Source organism: Prunus mume, linkage group LG2, assembly GCF_029339155.1.
Source record: "Prunus mume cultivar Tortuosa linkage group LG2, ASM2933915v1, whole genome shotgun sequence".
In the NCBI taxonomy this organism is placed as follows: Eukaryota; Viridiplantae; Streptophyta; class Magnoliopsida; order Rosales; family Rosaceae; genus Prunus; species Prunus mume.
Genome location: NC_142699.1, coordinates 39,808,514 through 39,825,468, shown reverse-complemented (window position 1 = coordinate 39,825,468; position 16,955 = coordinate 39,808,514). Strand labels below are relative to the sequence as shown.

At 36.8% G+C, this 16,955-nt stretch overlaps 2 protein-coding genes across 4 annotated transcripts; both read left to right on the top strand.

Annotated features, from left to right (window-relative positions):
• The first annotated feature begins 1,442 nt into the window (after positions 1-1,442).
• On the top strand, positions 1,443-7,453 carry LOC103322624 (Transducin/WD40 repeat-like superfamily protein). Its single transcript, XM_008224553.3, is given in 14 exon segments — positions 1,443-1,736; positions 1,888-1,975; positions 2,191-2,375; positions 2,464-2,556; positions 2,644-3,113; positions 3,495-3,576; positions 3,669-3,845; positions 3,918-3,971; positions 4,052-4,144; positions 4,242-4,286; positions 4,288-4,308; positions 4,480-4,526; positions 5,088-5,795; positions 6,874-7,453. Coding segments are annotated over 14 exon segments (2,580 nt in total). The 5' UTR covers positions 1,443-1,577; the 3' UTR covers positions 7,232-7,453.
• Positions 7,454-8,247: 794 nt separating this feature from the next.
• Positions 8,248-11,209, top strand: LOC103322622 (F-box protein At3g07870-like). 3 transcript variants are annotated; one of them, XR_016124341.1, is made up of 3 exons: positions 8,251-8,604; positions 8,932-10,424; positions 10,837-11,209. XR_016124341.1 is itself a non-coding variant. In XM_016791915.2 (2 exons), the coding sequence occupies exon 2, from the start codon at positions 8,964-8,966 to the stop codon at positions 10,164-10,166; it is 1,203 nt and encodes a 400-aa protein (XP_016647401.2). In that variant the 5' UTR covers positions 8,248-8,604; positions 8,941-8,963; the 3' UTR covers positions 10,167-10,570. The 3 variants fall into 3 exon arrangements, 2 of the variants coding, with proteins under 2 accessions (XP_016647401.2, XP_008222774.2); XM_016791915.2 differs by lacking the exon at positions 10,837-11,209 and having other exon boundaries at positions 8,248-8,604; positions 8,941-10,570; XM_008224552.3 differs by lacking the exon at positions 10,837-11,209 and having other exon boundaries at positions 8,932-10,570.
• The last annotated feature ends 5,746 nt before the right edge of the window (positions 11,210-16,955 follow it).

The window sequence follows — 16,955 nt, the reverse complement described above, 5'->3', positions numbered from 1 at the left end:
GGACAACAGAACATTGTACTTTGATTTCTACTTGGATTGTTGTCTGTGACTCAGGCTGGATTAGATATTTCTTTGCTGGAATGGCACGTCAGCACCTTCAACTAATGAGGATCAGCTAGAAATCGATACCAATGTTGAGATTGGTAGAGCTTTAATCAATTTCAGCCATGGAGAGGCTTGGGCAGAACAAAAATATCTTTAGTCTGGACTGGACTGGAAGTAACTGGATTGACGATTGCTAATTTGGAATTGCACTTCAGATACATGTTCTGCTTAGTTGTGGATCAACTGAGAGCTATTATGGTGATTTTGAGACATCAAGGCATCTTTGTAAATTTGTTGAGGTTTTCATATTATGAAAAACCTGAATTCTGCTTGATTCGCCTTTGTCTTGAACCAAATTTATAACGAGAGAAATCTCGTCTCCTTTATGAATTGCCCTTTGAGTGAAGTCAAGTCCGAGTTACGCCTATTTTGTTTTAGGAGCTGGATGAATTTTCAAACCAAACGGCTTGATTGTTTCAGGGTTTGAAAGCTTTTGAGATCATATGATCTTGCATGATTTTGTCAGTATGACTGAGAGTTTATTTTTGATTGGATTTTTTGCTGTCCTTTATCATGCTCACATCCTCCTATATTTATAGGAAACCTGCATGAGTGATTATTCCTTAATATCTAGAGGACATATTGTTAGGAGGATTCTCTGCTCTGGCGAAAAAAAGGGTAGTGGTTAATCTGAAAAGAAAAGCCCCCATCAAGAGTTAGTTCTCATGATGCTCAATTTTGACATTCTAACAACCAACTCTCTTATTTCTTGTTTATCTATTGTAAACCTAACTTGCACTGACGAAAAACCTTCATGAGAAATAGGAAGGAAGCTTGGCCCTCTTTTCTGGCATTTAATGGTTATGGGGAGTGGTTTTCCGATTTAACCTTTCTTCCAACTCCCCATCACATTCTATGCTCCTTATTCTGTAGATGTCTTGTCGTTGGGATCACGTGGGCATTATGGAGATAAAGATCCTCCCTCTTATGTGCTGATTTGAACTTTGAATTTAGTGATCAATAGTGGTGATCAAACTTTGAGCCCTTGAGAAAAAAATCTAGAAGCTGGGTATTAATCAAACCAATTAAATTTGAATTCCTTCAGATTAAATTACCATAAATGGCAATTAACCCTTAACCTGCAAAAAATATTTTGGCAATTGGTTTGAAATGGTCTGGGCCTCAAAACATCCTGGTTGATTTCCAACTTTGGTAAAATAAGACACAAACCTTTGTCATTGATAAGGTCTAGTATCCAGATGGGCTGACGCGCGGAAATTAGGCTCGAACAGGTCATGTTCTAGTTTGAGGCTTATCTGATGAACTGTGATATGGTAAGCGACATGTAGTTTGTTGCCTTGTCGGGTGTTGGATTTGTCATTTACTAGGGTGAGACTGATAAATCTCATACCCAACAAAACAACAGAAAAAAGAAGAAATAAATCTCAGTTCCCTTTGAGACTCGAACTAGGGTTCTGTCATCTCTTCAAGAAGTAAACCCAAATTTGAGATTCGATCCCAAACCAACCGGCATGTCTTACTTTCCCTCCAATTCCCAAATCGAAACCCAAAACGCAGCGTCGCGTTTCCAGGCCGCTGTGCTCGTCGATTCTCCCTCCTTCCCCAACGCCATTGCTTGGTCGGACGAGAACCTCATCGCCGTTGCTTCCGGCCACCTCGTAACCATTCTGGTACTCTATTCTTCACCCCTCTCACTTCACTCGCCTTCACTTTTAAATTTTTTTTGGCCTTTTTTTGTTGTTGTAATTTCACAACATAAACAATTTGGTTTCATTGTTGATATGCTACGCTTCCCTGTTTGAGTGTTTCCTGAATTCTCAGAACCCGGCTAAACTGCCATTTGGACCGAGAGGCCTCATAACCATCCAAAAAAGGCAACCCTTTTCAATTGGTTTCATTGATAGACAAGGTACATACACCATAGTTTGGTATATCTCAATTATGATATCATAATTTGTAATTGGGTTTTATTTGGAATATCATAATTTGATATTTTCAAATAAAATATCTATTTCCATTTCCATTGTTAACAATCTGAATCTCAAGTTTTCAACAACAGTGTAACTGGGTTGTTATTGGAATATTATCTTCCTTTTTCTAAAAAAATATTTTCTATTTTTGCAGATTTATTATCTGGTTGCATGCTGCCCACCGTTTTATCACGGGATGAACCTTGTGTCCGATCGATTTCATGGTCCCCAGTTGGGCTTGCTCCAAATGCAGGCTGCTTGCTGGCTGTCTGCACCAGGCAAGGATTCGTCAAGCTCTACCGTCTGCCATTTTGTGATTTTTGTGCTGAATGGATAGAGGTATATAATATCCACAGTTTAAGCACTGGTTGATGTTGTAAAAAATGCAGTATTTAATATTACTGAACTGATTATGCTTATTGCTTAGGTTGAGGATATATCAACCAAGCTTTATGATTATCTTGTGAGTATTAATTTTGGGGAGGTACCAGCTTTTTCATTGAAGCCGTGCTATGGAAATGTAAGTCCTCTCATCTATCAAGTGGCAGTTCACTTGATTTATGCCCTGAGCCCTGACTGACAGTCTTTCTGACTCTACTCATATTAGGAGCATGAAATAGAGCTTGAGATTGATTCTGACCCGTTGACAGAAAAGAATTCAAATCAGAATGTCCGTGCTTCAAAATCTAAAGTAAAATCTTTCAGGAAGATGCCAGAAAATTGCAGTGTCCCTTCTATAACTGCGGATCAATATGCTTCTCGCAGTGCAATGCTATCATCACTTGTAGTTTCCTGGTCACCGATGCTGCAGTCAGTACCCAAAATCTCTTCAGTTCCTCAAGATGGTGCAGCAATCTCTTTACTTGCAGTTGGAGGGAAGTCTGGGAAAGTTTCATTATGGAGAATGCCTGTGCCAGAGTGCTACTCTGTTGATCAAAGCAGGGTTCCAGCTTCTGTGGTGCTCATTGGGATCTTTCAGGCACACGATTCATGGATCACAGCAATTAGTTGGGCTTTGCTTGATTCTGATTCTTCAAGTCCTCAAGTTTTGTTGGCTACAGCGAGTTCTGATGGGAGGTGAGTTAGGTATGCGGGCATCATAATAAGTTTCATTCTTGTAGCTCTTATATGAAATTTTCTGTGTCTATTTAGAGAAGAGTGTTTTCTGTAATACAGAAACAAGGTTCTTTGAATGGTGTTAAGCAAAATACTACTTGCCTTTATAGTGTCATTTTTTGTCAAGTTGATTTTGTTTCAACATACTAGCAGTAGTTCTCCTGCGTGAATTATATGCAAAAATTGTGTCCAGGATTGATCTGATATCTGATGGGTACACATAAAAGTTAGTTTATTTATTTTTATCTGTTCAAGATTAGATTGTGGGCTTCTTGTTTTGTGTTTTGTTATTTTGTTTTCTATGTTTTTCTGTACTCATTTTGCACCTCCTTATCTTTTCAGTGTGAGGATCTGGCTGGCATATAATGAAATATTACTGAAGTCATCAGAACCCACTCACACTTCCTTTTCCCTATTAAAGGAGGTGGATCTTTATTTTTCTTGTCTTTTTTAATCACTCTGCATGTTATTTTATTATATTATTAAATGTGCTTTTATTTTTGAACTTTTAAATAGGTTGCAACTGTGGATTTTGCCCCAGTTTCAGCACTTTCAGTCATTGTGCCTGCTAAGTCTCCGCACAAAATGCACTTAGCAGTAGGAAAAGGATCTGGCTCGTTTGAATTGTGGATATGTGATATCTCTAGCAAAAAAATTGACAAAATTGGCCCATATGACGCGCATAACCAGGCCGTAAGTCTCTTTTTATTTGTCGAAATCTTATATTATATACTGCTGGCTATTCACGCATCTAGGACTGACCAGGTTACAGGATTAGCTTGGGCGTTTGATGGGAAATGTTTGCACAGCTGCAGCCAGGTATGTAAGTATTTGGACTTTCAGTTGAACATATCCTATACATTATTCAGTTGGCAACAATACTTTTAAAATGATACTAGGATAATGTTGTACGCTGTTGGATTTTAAGTGGAAGTTCCCTCCATGAAGTATCTATTCCTTCAAATACTCCTCGTCTGAGAAGCTCAACTGATGTAAATTCTTACCCTTTAAGTCTCCTTATTTAATGTTTCTATTTTCCACTATAATGTTTTCCTTCTAGTGTAACATAATTTTAAAATCTTGTTGCAGTTTCCAGATGGATTTGTTTCTTGCTTCGGTCTGGCAGTGTCCCCTTGGAAATCTTGTGATTGCTTGGGTCTGATTTTTTCTTTCACCCAATACATCTCTTACTCATTTTTGTTTCTAATACACCTCATGCTCATTAGTGGTGCTATTCATGTTCTTTTTCCAATATCCATTAATACTTTGTAGTTATTCTAATATGGATACAGACGTCAACTAAAATATCTGTACTTGAAAATGGCAGGTTCGAAATCCTGATGTGGATAAATTAAATCCAATGTACGAGGGAAGGTGAGATAGCTTTTATGCAAACTAGATTGCTTTATAAGATCCATGCTTAGCGGCCTGCATAAATTTTGAGAGTGGTTAAACATTTTATATAGTAGTGAACTGAACCTTAAAGATGGAATGAAAAGGATAAGGAAAATATATAAATTAAAAAAAAAAAAAAAAAAAAAAAACAAAGCACCTGGCCAAATTGGTTATAAATGGAGGGGAGGAAGAAAATATACAAACAGAACCCAATAGCTTTCATAGAAACATAATGGACGAGATGAAAAGAGATAAAAATGTGTGAGTTTTATTTTTATTTTTATTATTTTTTTCCACATATGAGAATTAATCAAACTGCAAGAACCAAAGAAGCACAAGAAGAATGCATATCCAACGTCAACTGTACAAGTCATAGTCATTGCAGGAAGCAGAAGAATGCATAAAAGAATGTTATGCAATTTCCTATAGAAAATAACAAAAGCAACCAAATATAAAGTTCCGTTATTGATTTTTATTTTATTATTATTTTATTTGCTTCTATAATTCTTGATCAATTTATATGTTGGGGAACGCTCTCAGGACTCAAAAGGCCATTGTTGAGTTTTTTTGGATTGGTGGGCAGCAAGTCGATGTCTTGTCAAACAATTCCCCTGATTTTGACACTGAATCTATTCGTGGTTTTCCTGAGAAGGAATTTGTTTATTGAGAGTCTAACTTTCTATGGTCTTTAAAGCAGTATGAAACCCAAGAGAAGCCTCTTGTTGTTTGGGATATTGTAACAGCATTTTTGGCGTTTAACCATTCTAACTCAGAGTACGTAGAACACGTACTGATTAAGTGGCTCTCTATTTCTTATGTGGGATCTCATGTGGGACTTCCTGCTGAAGAGGTTTTGTTGTGTCTCTCCCGAAGTTTCTCAAAATTCACTTCTCGCCAACTACACCTCCTCAATATAATCTGTAGACGCATAATGCTATCGGAGATGAAGACTGATGAAATAAACAGTAAACTGCTGAACTTGGAAGGAGTACACGAGGCTGAAGAAGAGCAGCGATCTTTGTGGATTAATCTGCTTTTGGCCAGTGAAAGAGAACTCCGTGAGAGGCTTGTGGGATTTACATTTTCTGCATTTATAAGTCTGATGCCTACTTCAGCTGCAAATTCTCCATCTGGAAATTGGTTTCCTGTTGGACTAGCGCAAATGGAGCAGTGGGTTGAGCTTAATTGTGATCATGTGCAGGATCAGCTAAAGGTCCTTGCATCCGAAGTTGGAAAGCAAGAGGGGAGGTACACCCTGATTTTTTATCCTTTGTCATGCATAACTTTTACGTGCTTTAGTGATATGATTAGACTCCTGTTACTTTAGTCGTCGAGGACCATGCATTGTTCTGTCTTGCCATTTTGACATAAAATAACTGCATGAAATATACTTCTCTGAGGCATGGTGTAGAGAAAATTACGTATTTATCTGTTCTGCGTAGAGAAGTAAAAAAAAAAAAGAAGTAGAGTCCCTACTTAATCTGATTCTTAAAAAGACTCCGTATTTCATTTAATGTTAAATTTGTTATTTATGGTAAAGCTTAGAACATCTCTGGCTGTTGAAGTTGGCTGCTGGAATTCAACGGTTTGGGTTTGTTCATTAGCCTTTGGCTATATGTTACAATTGCCTTTTCAGGTAACTGTGTAATATTCCTCATGATGTGCCAGCATCAGCTCGTAATGGGTTGGTAGTTAAGGTCATTAGGAGATTGTTGGGTTGCTAATTCTTTGTTTGCAAATGGCGGGAATAGTCTGATGATTGTATAAATAAAAATATTGTAATTGGAGTGAAGCAATCAACAAAAAGTTCCAAAAGTATTAGGGTTACCATGGGAAGAGTTTTCTTTACAACGTAGAACTCCATTTTAGTTTGAGTAACCTGCGTGATCGTTGCAAATTATTTGTAAAATTAGGACTTAGTAGGCTGGTACAAATGACATAATGGGAGTTTTACTGGAAACCTTGCATGCTGCACTTATATACATACATACAAGGGGTTAAAAAAACATGCTTATTCTGACACTCGTTCTAAATTTTGTTTGAAATACAAAAAGGTTTACCCTACTACTGTGGCTGACAATAAATAATGTAAGAAATTCTTAAATTCAAATAAATGTGAGTTTTTTGTTGTTTCAACATGGATGTCTCTTTTGCCCTCTTTTGTTTGCCTGCTTTTATAATTGACAATGCTATGTTCCTGTAGCTTTTGACCTTTATCTTGCCTTGTCATTGGGTAAAGTGGCTTTTAGGTTTGCAACTTTGTCTTTTCGCTATAATTGATACGTACTTATATCAATATGGCTATGTATTCCTCCTCAAACAACAGGCTCCAGTCCAGTAAATACTTGGCAGCGGAGAAGTGCAGCTATTGTTCTGCATCAGTTCCATTTGAATCTCCCGAAGTTGCCTTCTGTCGAGGCAAGGGACACAAACTAGTTAGGTGTGCCATTTCTATGGTGGTTTGTCCTACTACTCCTACATGGTTTTGCATATGTTGTCATAGACGAGCTTTCAAACTGGCACCAGAGACTCTCTTTGCAATCCCTGGTTATCCTTTTAACTTCAAATCTTTGACCACATCATCATCTTTGCTAGAAGTATCCTTAAAACCGTTGTGCCCCTTCTGTGGGATACTGCTGCAGAGACTACAACCAGACTTTCTACTTTCTGCATCACCCACTTAAGTAAATGATTTCCGTCCAAGGTCGATTTTCGGTCAGGCGCTTGGAAGAAGGTAGATTGTACTAGCAGGTTCCTTCAACCAAAAGGAAAAATGTATATAGTTTTAGCATGCTAGGTGTAATTGTATACAATGTATATTTATTTATTTATTTTGCTTGTAATAAAATTATGTATATGCTGTTCTTCATTAAAAAAGAAAAAGAAAAAGTATCTTGTGATGGCAATCCACTAACCATACTGGAATGTAATGTTGTTTTTGAGAATTTACATGTATTTGACAAATTGTAGTCAAATTCAAGTGAAAGTCTTGTCTTTGATCATGGCGGTTGCTGAGTTATGAAAGCATTCAGGAGAGATAAATATTGATTAATTTACGCATTTGGGGAAAAAAAAAAACTAGAATTTGGAAATTTATCTTCTATTTTCAACTTTATTTATTTATCTGAAAACCTGTGTGGTATTAAATTTTAGAAGCTATTTTTGTTTCCTAGTCAAAGTTCTTTTCCTCGAAGAAGCATTGACAACTTTGAAAACTTGGAAAGTGATATTTAGGGCTCGTTTAGGACTGCTTCTCTAGGAAGCATTTCTGCTCATAAGCGCTTTTTATAAAGGTGTTTTTATTATAAAGTTGTTGAAAATTTCATTAAAAATCGAAGTGCTTCTTGAAAAGCATTTGGGAGTGCTTCCTGAAGAAGCACATGGTAGGTGCTTCTCCAAAAGCTCTTCTATGACCCAAAAACACTTTTAAACTTTTCAAAACGATGTTAAGCGTTTTGGTTGTCGAAAAGCGCTTTTAGCCATTCTAGAAGCATTCCCAAACGAGCCCTTAAGCATTTTGACATGAGGCTGACCTTCACAGATTCTTGTTTTAAAACACCAACCAATTCTGGCTTTAAAATGTTCTCAGTATTTTTGAAAATGAAAAACATTTAAAATACATTTCCGTTCATAGACGTAATTTCTCAAGAACTTACATCTATGATAAGTGGTGGGGAAAAACCCTTAATTCAAAAGAACATAAGACAACTATTTAATTTCTAGGTCCAAGTGCATTTTACACCATCAAAGTTTTGCCTCGTTATCAAAATGGGCACGAGGGTTCAATTTTCTCGCAACACAAATACCTCAGCACAACAGTGGGTAATTAATCTAATTTGTAGGAGTGGGATTCGAACTCGAGTATAAGGAGGCAGGCTCACTTCAGGCTCACTGTGTGGAAGTTAGAGCTAACGAATGTTTTAAGGTTGAGAGGCAGCATCTTTTAACGCCCTCTTCCCTTCCCGTTGAAGCTACGAGCTAGAAAGAGCTTTCATTCAAGCAGAAAAAGAAAAGGCAACCACCAGAGGTTCGTCAGATCCATTTGTCGGTACATCAGGTACTGTGAGTTCTTCCAGATTGTCTTTGTTTTCTGGGTTTCATTTTTATTTTATTTTTCTATGGTGCATCTTATTCTGGGTATTTAATTTTAGGAGCTCTTTTTTCTGATTAGAATGATGGGTTTGGATTCATGGCTTTGTTTTCTCATGGTGGGTTGAAGCTTTCTTATGAAAATTCTGACTTAGAATGCATTTCTTTTTCCTCATTGTTGTTGGATTTAACAAAAGAAAAAAATTGTTGGGTAAATGAATCTCCATTTTCACTCTCATTATATGGTGGATTTGGTACATGTTGAATGTTTAATAAAGATGAACCTTCATTTCAGAGTCTGCAGTGATTCTGTTGCAGCAAACATACATGGCTGTACCTGTAGCCATGGAGAAAACCAACACTGAGAAAGAAGGACATGATAATAAACCCTACATTCTGCAATTGCCAGACCACATAACAGTGCATATCTTCTGCAAAGTCCCAATCAAAACCCTCATCCAATGTCAGTGTGTGTGCAAGTCTTGGCGCCATTCGCTCTCAGACCCCCACTTTACCAAAGACCTATTTTCACGAACACCTCCTTCCTTTTTGTTCCATGGTTTAAGCGGTGGCCCCATAAACCCCAAATCAGAGGGCTACTTATTGGTTGACCTCAATAAGATCTCAAGCCCCAACGATTTCACACTCAAGCTGTATAAAGATCCTAATGTCCAGAACCTTCGTGTGGGAATTTTGGGTTCTTGCAATGGTTTGCTCTGCATATATGAATTGAACCGCCGCTGTTTTTACATATCCAATCCCATAACTAGTGAGTCTTTAGCCCTTCCAACACTATCATTGTCTCCCCTTACTATCGCCTATTGTGAGCGTGAGAGAATTGATAATCCATATTATTGTGGATTTGGGTATAGTCCCATCAGCAATGCCTATAAAGTTGTTCTGTATCTGTCTTCAAGCGGTAAATCTCATGAATATGAAGTTTTGGTTTTGACTGTTGGGTCGAGGATTTGGAGAAGCATTGGGAATGTTTCTGTGTTCCCTTCCTCTCGGTTTCAACCGTATGGGGTTTATGTTAATGGATTTCTTCATTGGGTTGGTCAGTATGGGAATAGTTCTACTTTGATATGTGCCTTTGATGTTGAAAGCGAGTGTTTCCAGCAGTTATCACTGCCGCCTTATGATTTGGATGTACAGCTACCGGCTAATTGTTTAGATTTCCTAGACACTCAATTTACCCTTGGAGTCTTGAATGGTTCCCTCTCTGTAACTGTTCGATCTCGCTCAAGAAGTAATATCACTGTTTGGCTGATGAAGGATTATGGCATTCATGAGTCTTGGACCAAAGAGCTTGAAATTAGCAGCGACATACTTGGTTCTCCATCTTTTTCTCGAGTATTGAAGTTTACAGAGGACGGGCAAGTCTTGCTTTTAAATGGGTCTTACTTGCAGGCTTATACTCCTGGAACAAGGAGTGTTGTGACCATTGAGGTTGATGGAATACCATCTTTGGTTGATGAATGCATCCATATTCCAAGCTTTGTTTCACTCAGAGGTGTCATCACCGGTTAGGGCTCGAAGGGATACCGTCATTGGTTGATGAATGTGTCCATATTTCAAGCTTTGTTTCACTCAGAGGTGTCATTGCCGGTTAGAGCTCGAAGGGATATCATCATTGGTTGATGAATGTGTCCATATTTCAAGCTTTATTTCAATTAGAGGTGTCATTGCCGGTTAGAGCTCGAAGGGATACCATCATTGGTTGATGTATGTGTCCATATTTCAAGCTTTGTTTCATTCAGAGCTGTCATTGCAGGTTAGAGTGCAAAGGTAATATACGTCAATGCTACTTGGGGAATTGTTCTTTCTTGCCATGTGCAATTTTAACTTCAAAGTCTTTTCATTGCTGATAGGTTGCTCAATTACTATAGTTATGTTTACTTTTCCAATTAGTCGAAGATAATCCTTGGTGTTAATTTGTCTCCATTTGATTTTGATTTATTCATTTTTCTTACATATTTTAATTTCAAAGATGAGGTAAGCCCCTTCTTAAACTCATGTTTCTAGAGGAGGCTTCAATCCAAGCTTTGTTTCTCTTAACGATGCCATCATGGATTTGAGTTCAAAGGTAAAATATTAAAAGCAAGAAACTGGGCTGTATACTTTATGGGATACGTCCCTTAACTGCCGTATCCGTGCTTCTTAGGTTCTTACAGATTTTGATTATTTTGTTTTTGTACAGATATGCAGATGAGATGAATGTTTGGAAGTTTATGGACTAGCTCAGGAACAACGAAAACAAATTATGTTTTCTGAAGATCCTTTTCAAAAAAACAGACTTTTGAGATGACGTTCACTCTGCAAGAAAGATTACTAAACTTAGTTCGATTTGGTTAAAGGTTGTATTAAGTCCTGTTCTGCTTTTATGTTTAGCTGGAAATGATTTATGTTGCAACAATAGCTTAGATTTTAACAGGGAAGTAGAAGTTTTGTGGGAAGCTTATTCTTCATTTCAGTAAGGCCATTTTCATGGCACACACTGTCTTCAAATGTTCCATGTTATTGTTGGGTACCAATCCAAAATTAAATCTGAAAGCTAATATAGTTTGGATCCAGATTGCTTTTAATTTTTTTTGCTAAGATATGCTTGACTTTTGTCCTCCACAAGCCACCGTTACTGAATTTTTTTTTTCCACCATTATTGATTTTTATTAACTGAATAACCAAGCAAAGGACTTTATTTATCCTCTCATTCTTTGAATTCTTTATCCAAGCTCTATTGTTTTATGCCTCTCTGGTTAATAAAAATAAATATAAAAAATAGTTTGATTTAGAGAGATATTGCAAGAATATTACCTTTTTTATTTTGCCAAATTAAAAATATTAAGTTTTGATGGATTATAATCTCTTCCAGGTGAAGTGCAATATAAGTTACAAAGATAGAGTTTAGAAAGAAAGTGATTGGGTTAGATATAACAAATGGTTGTATGAAAAATACCCTAAACCCTAAAGCGCAGCCATGACAAAAAAGCATCCATGATTATGGAGACAATAACGACAGAGTTCCCATCCATGAAGAAACAAAATGAGGGTCATAATAATCCCTGCATCATATTTCCTCTCACCACCTAGTTCCATATAAGTGTATAGCTCCATGTCGTATAGCTATATGTTGGTTCTTTGTAGCCATCAAAATAACTTTGATCATCAAAGCTACTTTTTTACCTATCATAGCCATAATTTGGTTTTGATCTTATTCACAATGTGACTTGTAGCCATACTTTCGCTTATAGGACTAGACTTGTTATGGAATGGCAAAGAAGGTGAAAATAAAACATGGTAATAAACTGGAAAAACACAAAAGAAAGCAATAAAAACTCTATTCAGGTACACGAGTTGACAATAATTCGGACCAACTAGCTTGTAGCAGAGCAACAACAATCAACAGTCGGATTGATCATCAACTAGAAATCATACCAACACGTGTGTGTGGTAGGACTTGGGTTTCTTTGACTTATGTGCCTTCCTGTTGCTTGTTCAAAGCTATCTCCTTCGAATGAACACATGCTGTTTAAATCAACTGCATTTGCAGCCCCGAAATGCCCTCTCCAAGCCAACACTGTCAAGAATGCTGCACAAGTAATATGGAAATTGTTAGTTGAGAGAAGACAGGACTGATACCAATGAGGAAATGTGCATGTAAAATGGGGAGAATTCCATTCTGTGTCAGGATCACTTCCCCAAAGAGTTATATATTACCTGAAAGGTTTTAAATTATAATTGTTTCAGCTAAAGGCAGTGAGTTCTATAGTCAAGAACCCAAGCACTTGGAGCTGCAGCGTTTTTATCATTTGATTCTAAATAAACTCAAGATGCAAAGTATCTTGTCATGAGATATGAACAAATGGATGAAACTCATTAATGGCATTGTTGTACAATCATTCCAACTATATTGATGAGAGAAATTGCAAGGACCTTCACCTTCAATAAGAAACAATTGTGGTGTAGTTAGGATTATTCTGCTGGCAGTTTAACAAAACCCCTAAGCAGCTGCACTTAAAGAATGGCAGAATTGTCAGGGAAATATATTTTTTGAGATAAATAAGATGTAAGTCTTAAAGATATTGTTGAAAAAGGTTTCGTTAGTAGAAGCCAAGCCAGTGGGTGCACAGATGCTTATCATCGTTGAGACTTCCTTCCTTCCAAACCATAGGCATTAAACTTGCATATGAACAAAGTCATGATGCACAAATTTAGCCAAAAAGTAACCAAAATACAAGGTCAGAGAGTTTCAGTTATAATAAAATTTGAGTTACCCCCTTACTGAGCTTCATGTCACATATGAGGGCTTAAAGTCCATGTAGTGTTAGAAATCTAATCACCCTAACCTGCCCGGTAGAATAGAAAATTTTAATTTGAAAGAAACAGGACAGGAATGACTTTGAGCCCCTAACCAATTCAGAGGCATAACCCATTGTTTGATTGCCGAAAACTTACAGAATTAATAATTTTCCGTCATAATCTCAGGAAGCAAACAGAAAATAAACATTACCCAAAGTATGTATCTAAATCTCAAAATTGATATGTAAATTTGCAAACAAACAGCAGAGTTTTAATATGAGAAACACTAGAAGAATTGTTAAAAAATAATGCACACTTGTACTAGAATAATATAGAAAAGTCTAGAAAAATTGAGAAAAGATGACAAGTCAAATTTGAGCTCTACACTAGAAACATCTTATTAATTATATAATGTATTGTAACTAGACTATTCTAGGCTCATATTATAACTAGTGGCTGAAATTACTTAGACAAAGTCGGTTATTGTGCAAACCGACTTAACTAAGCAAAAAGCCAACTTAGATAGTCGGTTCAGCAACTCTATATATAGCTATAACAGCCCACTAATGTTTTAAGAAAGCTGAAAAACCACCAGCTGTCTAAACTCACATCAGTCACCTCTTGTATCCAATCAACTCTAAAGCCCTTGTACCCTTCTTATTTCAATCAATAAAATAAGTTTATCTTGTTACTCTTTTAAAAAGGTTTTCTATTCATTATCAAGCTATTGTCCTAAACAATATCAACCATTTTCCTAAGCCTCTCTTCTCCCTAAAACTAACAGTGGTATCAGAGCCAGGTTGATCAACCTTGGGCGTTGGTTCACTACTCCTCCATCATGTCTACCACTAGCCAAAACTCTGACCCTCTTCCTATTTTCATGGGAGAAAACTACGACTTCTGGAGTATTAAAATGAAGACCTATTTTATGTCTCAAGATTTATAGGACATAGTTGATAGTGGCTTCAATAATCCAGAAAACCCAACTGTAGAACAGTTGAGGCAACTGAAGAAAGATCAACAAAAAGATCGAAGGCCTTATATGCCACTGCAACAAGCCTTGCATGATACGATTTTTCCAAGAATCATGGGAGCCACAATTGCAAGGGAAGCATGGAATACCTTAAAGGAGGAATTTCAAGGCAATGCCAAGGTACGTGCAGTTAAACTACAAACTTTGAGAAGAGAGTTTGAAAATATTAAAATGAAGGATTCTGAGACCACACAAGACTATTATGCTAAAATAAAAATAATAATTAATCAATTGAGAGCCTATGGAGAAAATATTAATGACTCAAGAATTGTAGAAAAAATACTTATTAGTCTTCCTGATAAGTATGATCCTCTTATTACTGCCATTGAACAGACAAAAGATTTAACTAGTGCATGTTGTGAAGAACTAATTGGCTCTCTTGAAGCTTATGAGAAAAGGCTGAGTATGCGAAATGAAAATTCAGTTGAAAGCGCCTTTCAGTCAAAACTAAATTTAAGGTCTCAGAAAACTAAAGAAGGGGAAAGGAAAATTGGAGAAAGTTCTAGAAAAGAAAATTATAAATCCAATAAGAATTGGGGAAATAAAAAAGAAATAAAGGGAAGAAAAAACTACCCTCCCTGCGGGGTGTGTAAAAATACAAACCACCTAGAAAAAGATTGTTGGTTCTGGCAAGCCCAAATGTCGAAATTGTAAAAAATTTGGGCACATAGAAAAAGACTGTCGATCCAAGAACTATCAAGCCAATTACTCAGAAAAAAGTGAAAAGAATGAGCATGTGTTCTATGCTCATCAAGCCACATCAGAAGGAACCAACAAAAAATGGTATATTGACAGCGGCTGTAGTAATCACATGACTGGAGATGAAAGTATCTTTTCCAACATAGATAAGTCCGTAAAATCACAAGTAAAACTAGGAAATGGAACACTGGTGGAGACAAAAGGAAAAGGTACAATCTCCATCCAAACTAATAAAGGAACTAAATATATAAAAGATGTTCTACTGGTACATAGCCTGAAGCATAATCTATTAAGTGTTGGACAAATGATTGAAAATGGATACTCTCTGCACTTTTCTAGAGACTCCTGCACAATATTTGATAAAAGAAATAAAAATCATATAATAACAAAAGTAAAGATGGAAAATAGAAATTTTCCTATCCAATGGCAACTTGTAAAAGCCACAGCCATGAAAGCAGAAGTAGAAGATTCATGGTTATGGCATAAAAGATTTGGCCACTTTAATTTTTATGCACTAAAAACTCTTTATCAAAAGAATATGATAAGAGACCTTCCAAACATAAAAGAGATCCATGATGTCTGTGAAGGTTGCCAACTTGGCAAACAACATCGACAAGCATTTCCATCTGGAAAGGCTTGGAGAGCGAAGGCCTTGTTGGAGCTTGTTCGCACAGACGTTTGTGGACCCATGAGGACTCCATCTCTTGATAATAACATGTATTTTATCCTGTTCATAGATGACCATACTAGAATGACGTGGGTTTATTTTCTGCGAGAAAGATCAGAAGTGTTTAATATCTTCAAAAAGTTCAAAACCCATGTTGAAAAACAAAGTGGCCACTATATTAAAGCTCTAAGAAGTGATAGAGGAAAAGAATATACCTCTAAAGAATGCAACAAATTTTGTGAAGATGAAGGGGTAGAGCATCAACTAACAGTTGGCTATGCTCCTGAACAAAATGGAGTCTCAGAAAGAAAAAATAGAACTATCATGGAGATGGCAAGATCCATGATATTTGAAAAAGACTTGCCAAACACATTTTGGGCAGAAGCTGTGTATACAACAGTATACTTGCTAAATAGATGCCCAACAAAAGCCTTACAAAATAAGACTCCTATTGAGGCTTGGAGTAATATAAAGCCATCAGCAAAGCATCTCAAAGAATTTGGATGCATTTGCTATGTGCACATCCCTAAAGAGAACAGACACAAGCTAGAAGAAAAATCTAAAGTTGGTATATTTCTGGGATACAGTTCTCAATCTAAAGGCTATCGAATCTACAATCCCAAAACTAAGAAGTTCATGATAAGCCGAGATGTTGAGTTTGATGAATCGGCTTCATGGAACTGGGAGGAAGAAAAAGTTGAAAAGAAAAGTGTAACTATAACACAACCGTGCAGAGAGGAAAATGAAGAAACTCCAGGTTCGATTCCTCAACCTACAACTCCTCCAGCTATACAACATGAAGGCTCTCCAGAACTAGAACCAAGAACTAGATCACTCCAAGATATATATGAAACTTGCAACTTCATAACTATAGAACCAGAAAGTTTTGAAGTTGCAGTAAAAGAAGAAATTTGGATGAAAGCTATGGAAGAAGAAATTAAAACAATTGAGAAAAACAAAACATGGGAACTCGTTGATTGCCCAAAATACAAAGAAATCATTGGGGTTAAATGGGTCTATAAGACCAAATTTAATCCTGATGGATCAGTACAAAAGCATAAGGCAAGGCTAGTAGCTAAAGGTTATTCGCAGCAGGGGCATAGACTTCAACGAGACTTTTGCACAGTTGCTAGACTTCATACTATAAGAGCACTGGTAGTATTAGCCGCTCAAAAGAAATGGAAAATTTATCAGCTAGACATAAAGTATGCATTTCTAAATGGAGAGCTCGAAGAAGAAATATATGTGGAGCAACCACAAGGATTTATTGAGCAAGGAGGAGAAAATAAGGCACTCAAGCTAAAGAAAGCCCTATACGGACTTAAGCAAGCACCACGAGCATGGAACAGCCGCATCGACAAGTACTTCATCAACGCAGGCTTCAGGAGGAGCAAAAGCGAGCCTACTCTCTACACTAAAACTCAACGTAAGTCTGATATCTTGATTGTCTCTCTATATGTGGACGACTTCATCTGCACTGGAAACAATGAAAATATAATTCAAGAGTTCAAAAAAGATATGATGAAAACATTTGAGATGAGTGACCTTGGGTTGATGCACTATTTTTTGGGCAAATTGAAATAAACCAAGAAGAAGATGGAATCTTCATATGCCAGAAAAA

Coding starts and splice junctions, on each gene's coding strand:
- LOC103322622 (XM_016791915.2), top strand. CDS start 8,964: ATGGCTGTACCTGTAGCCATGGAGAAAACCAACACTGAGAAAGAAGGA.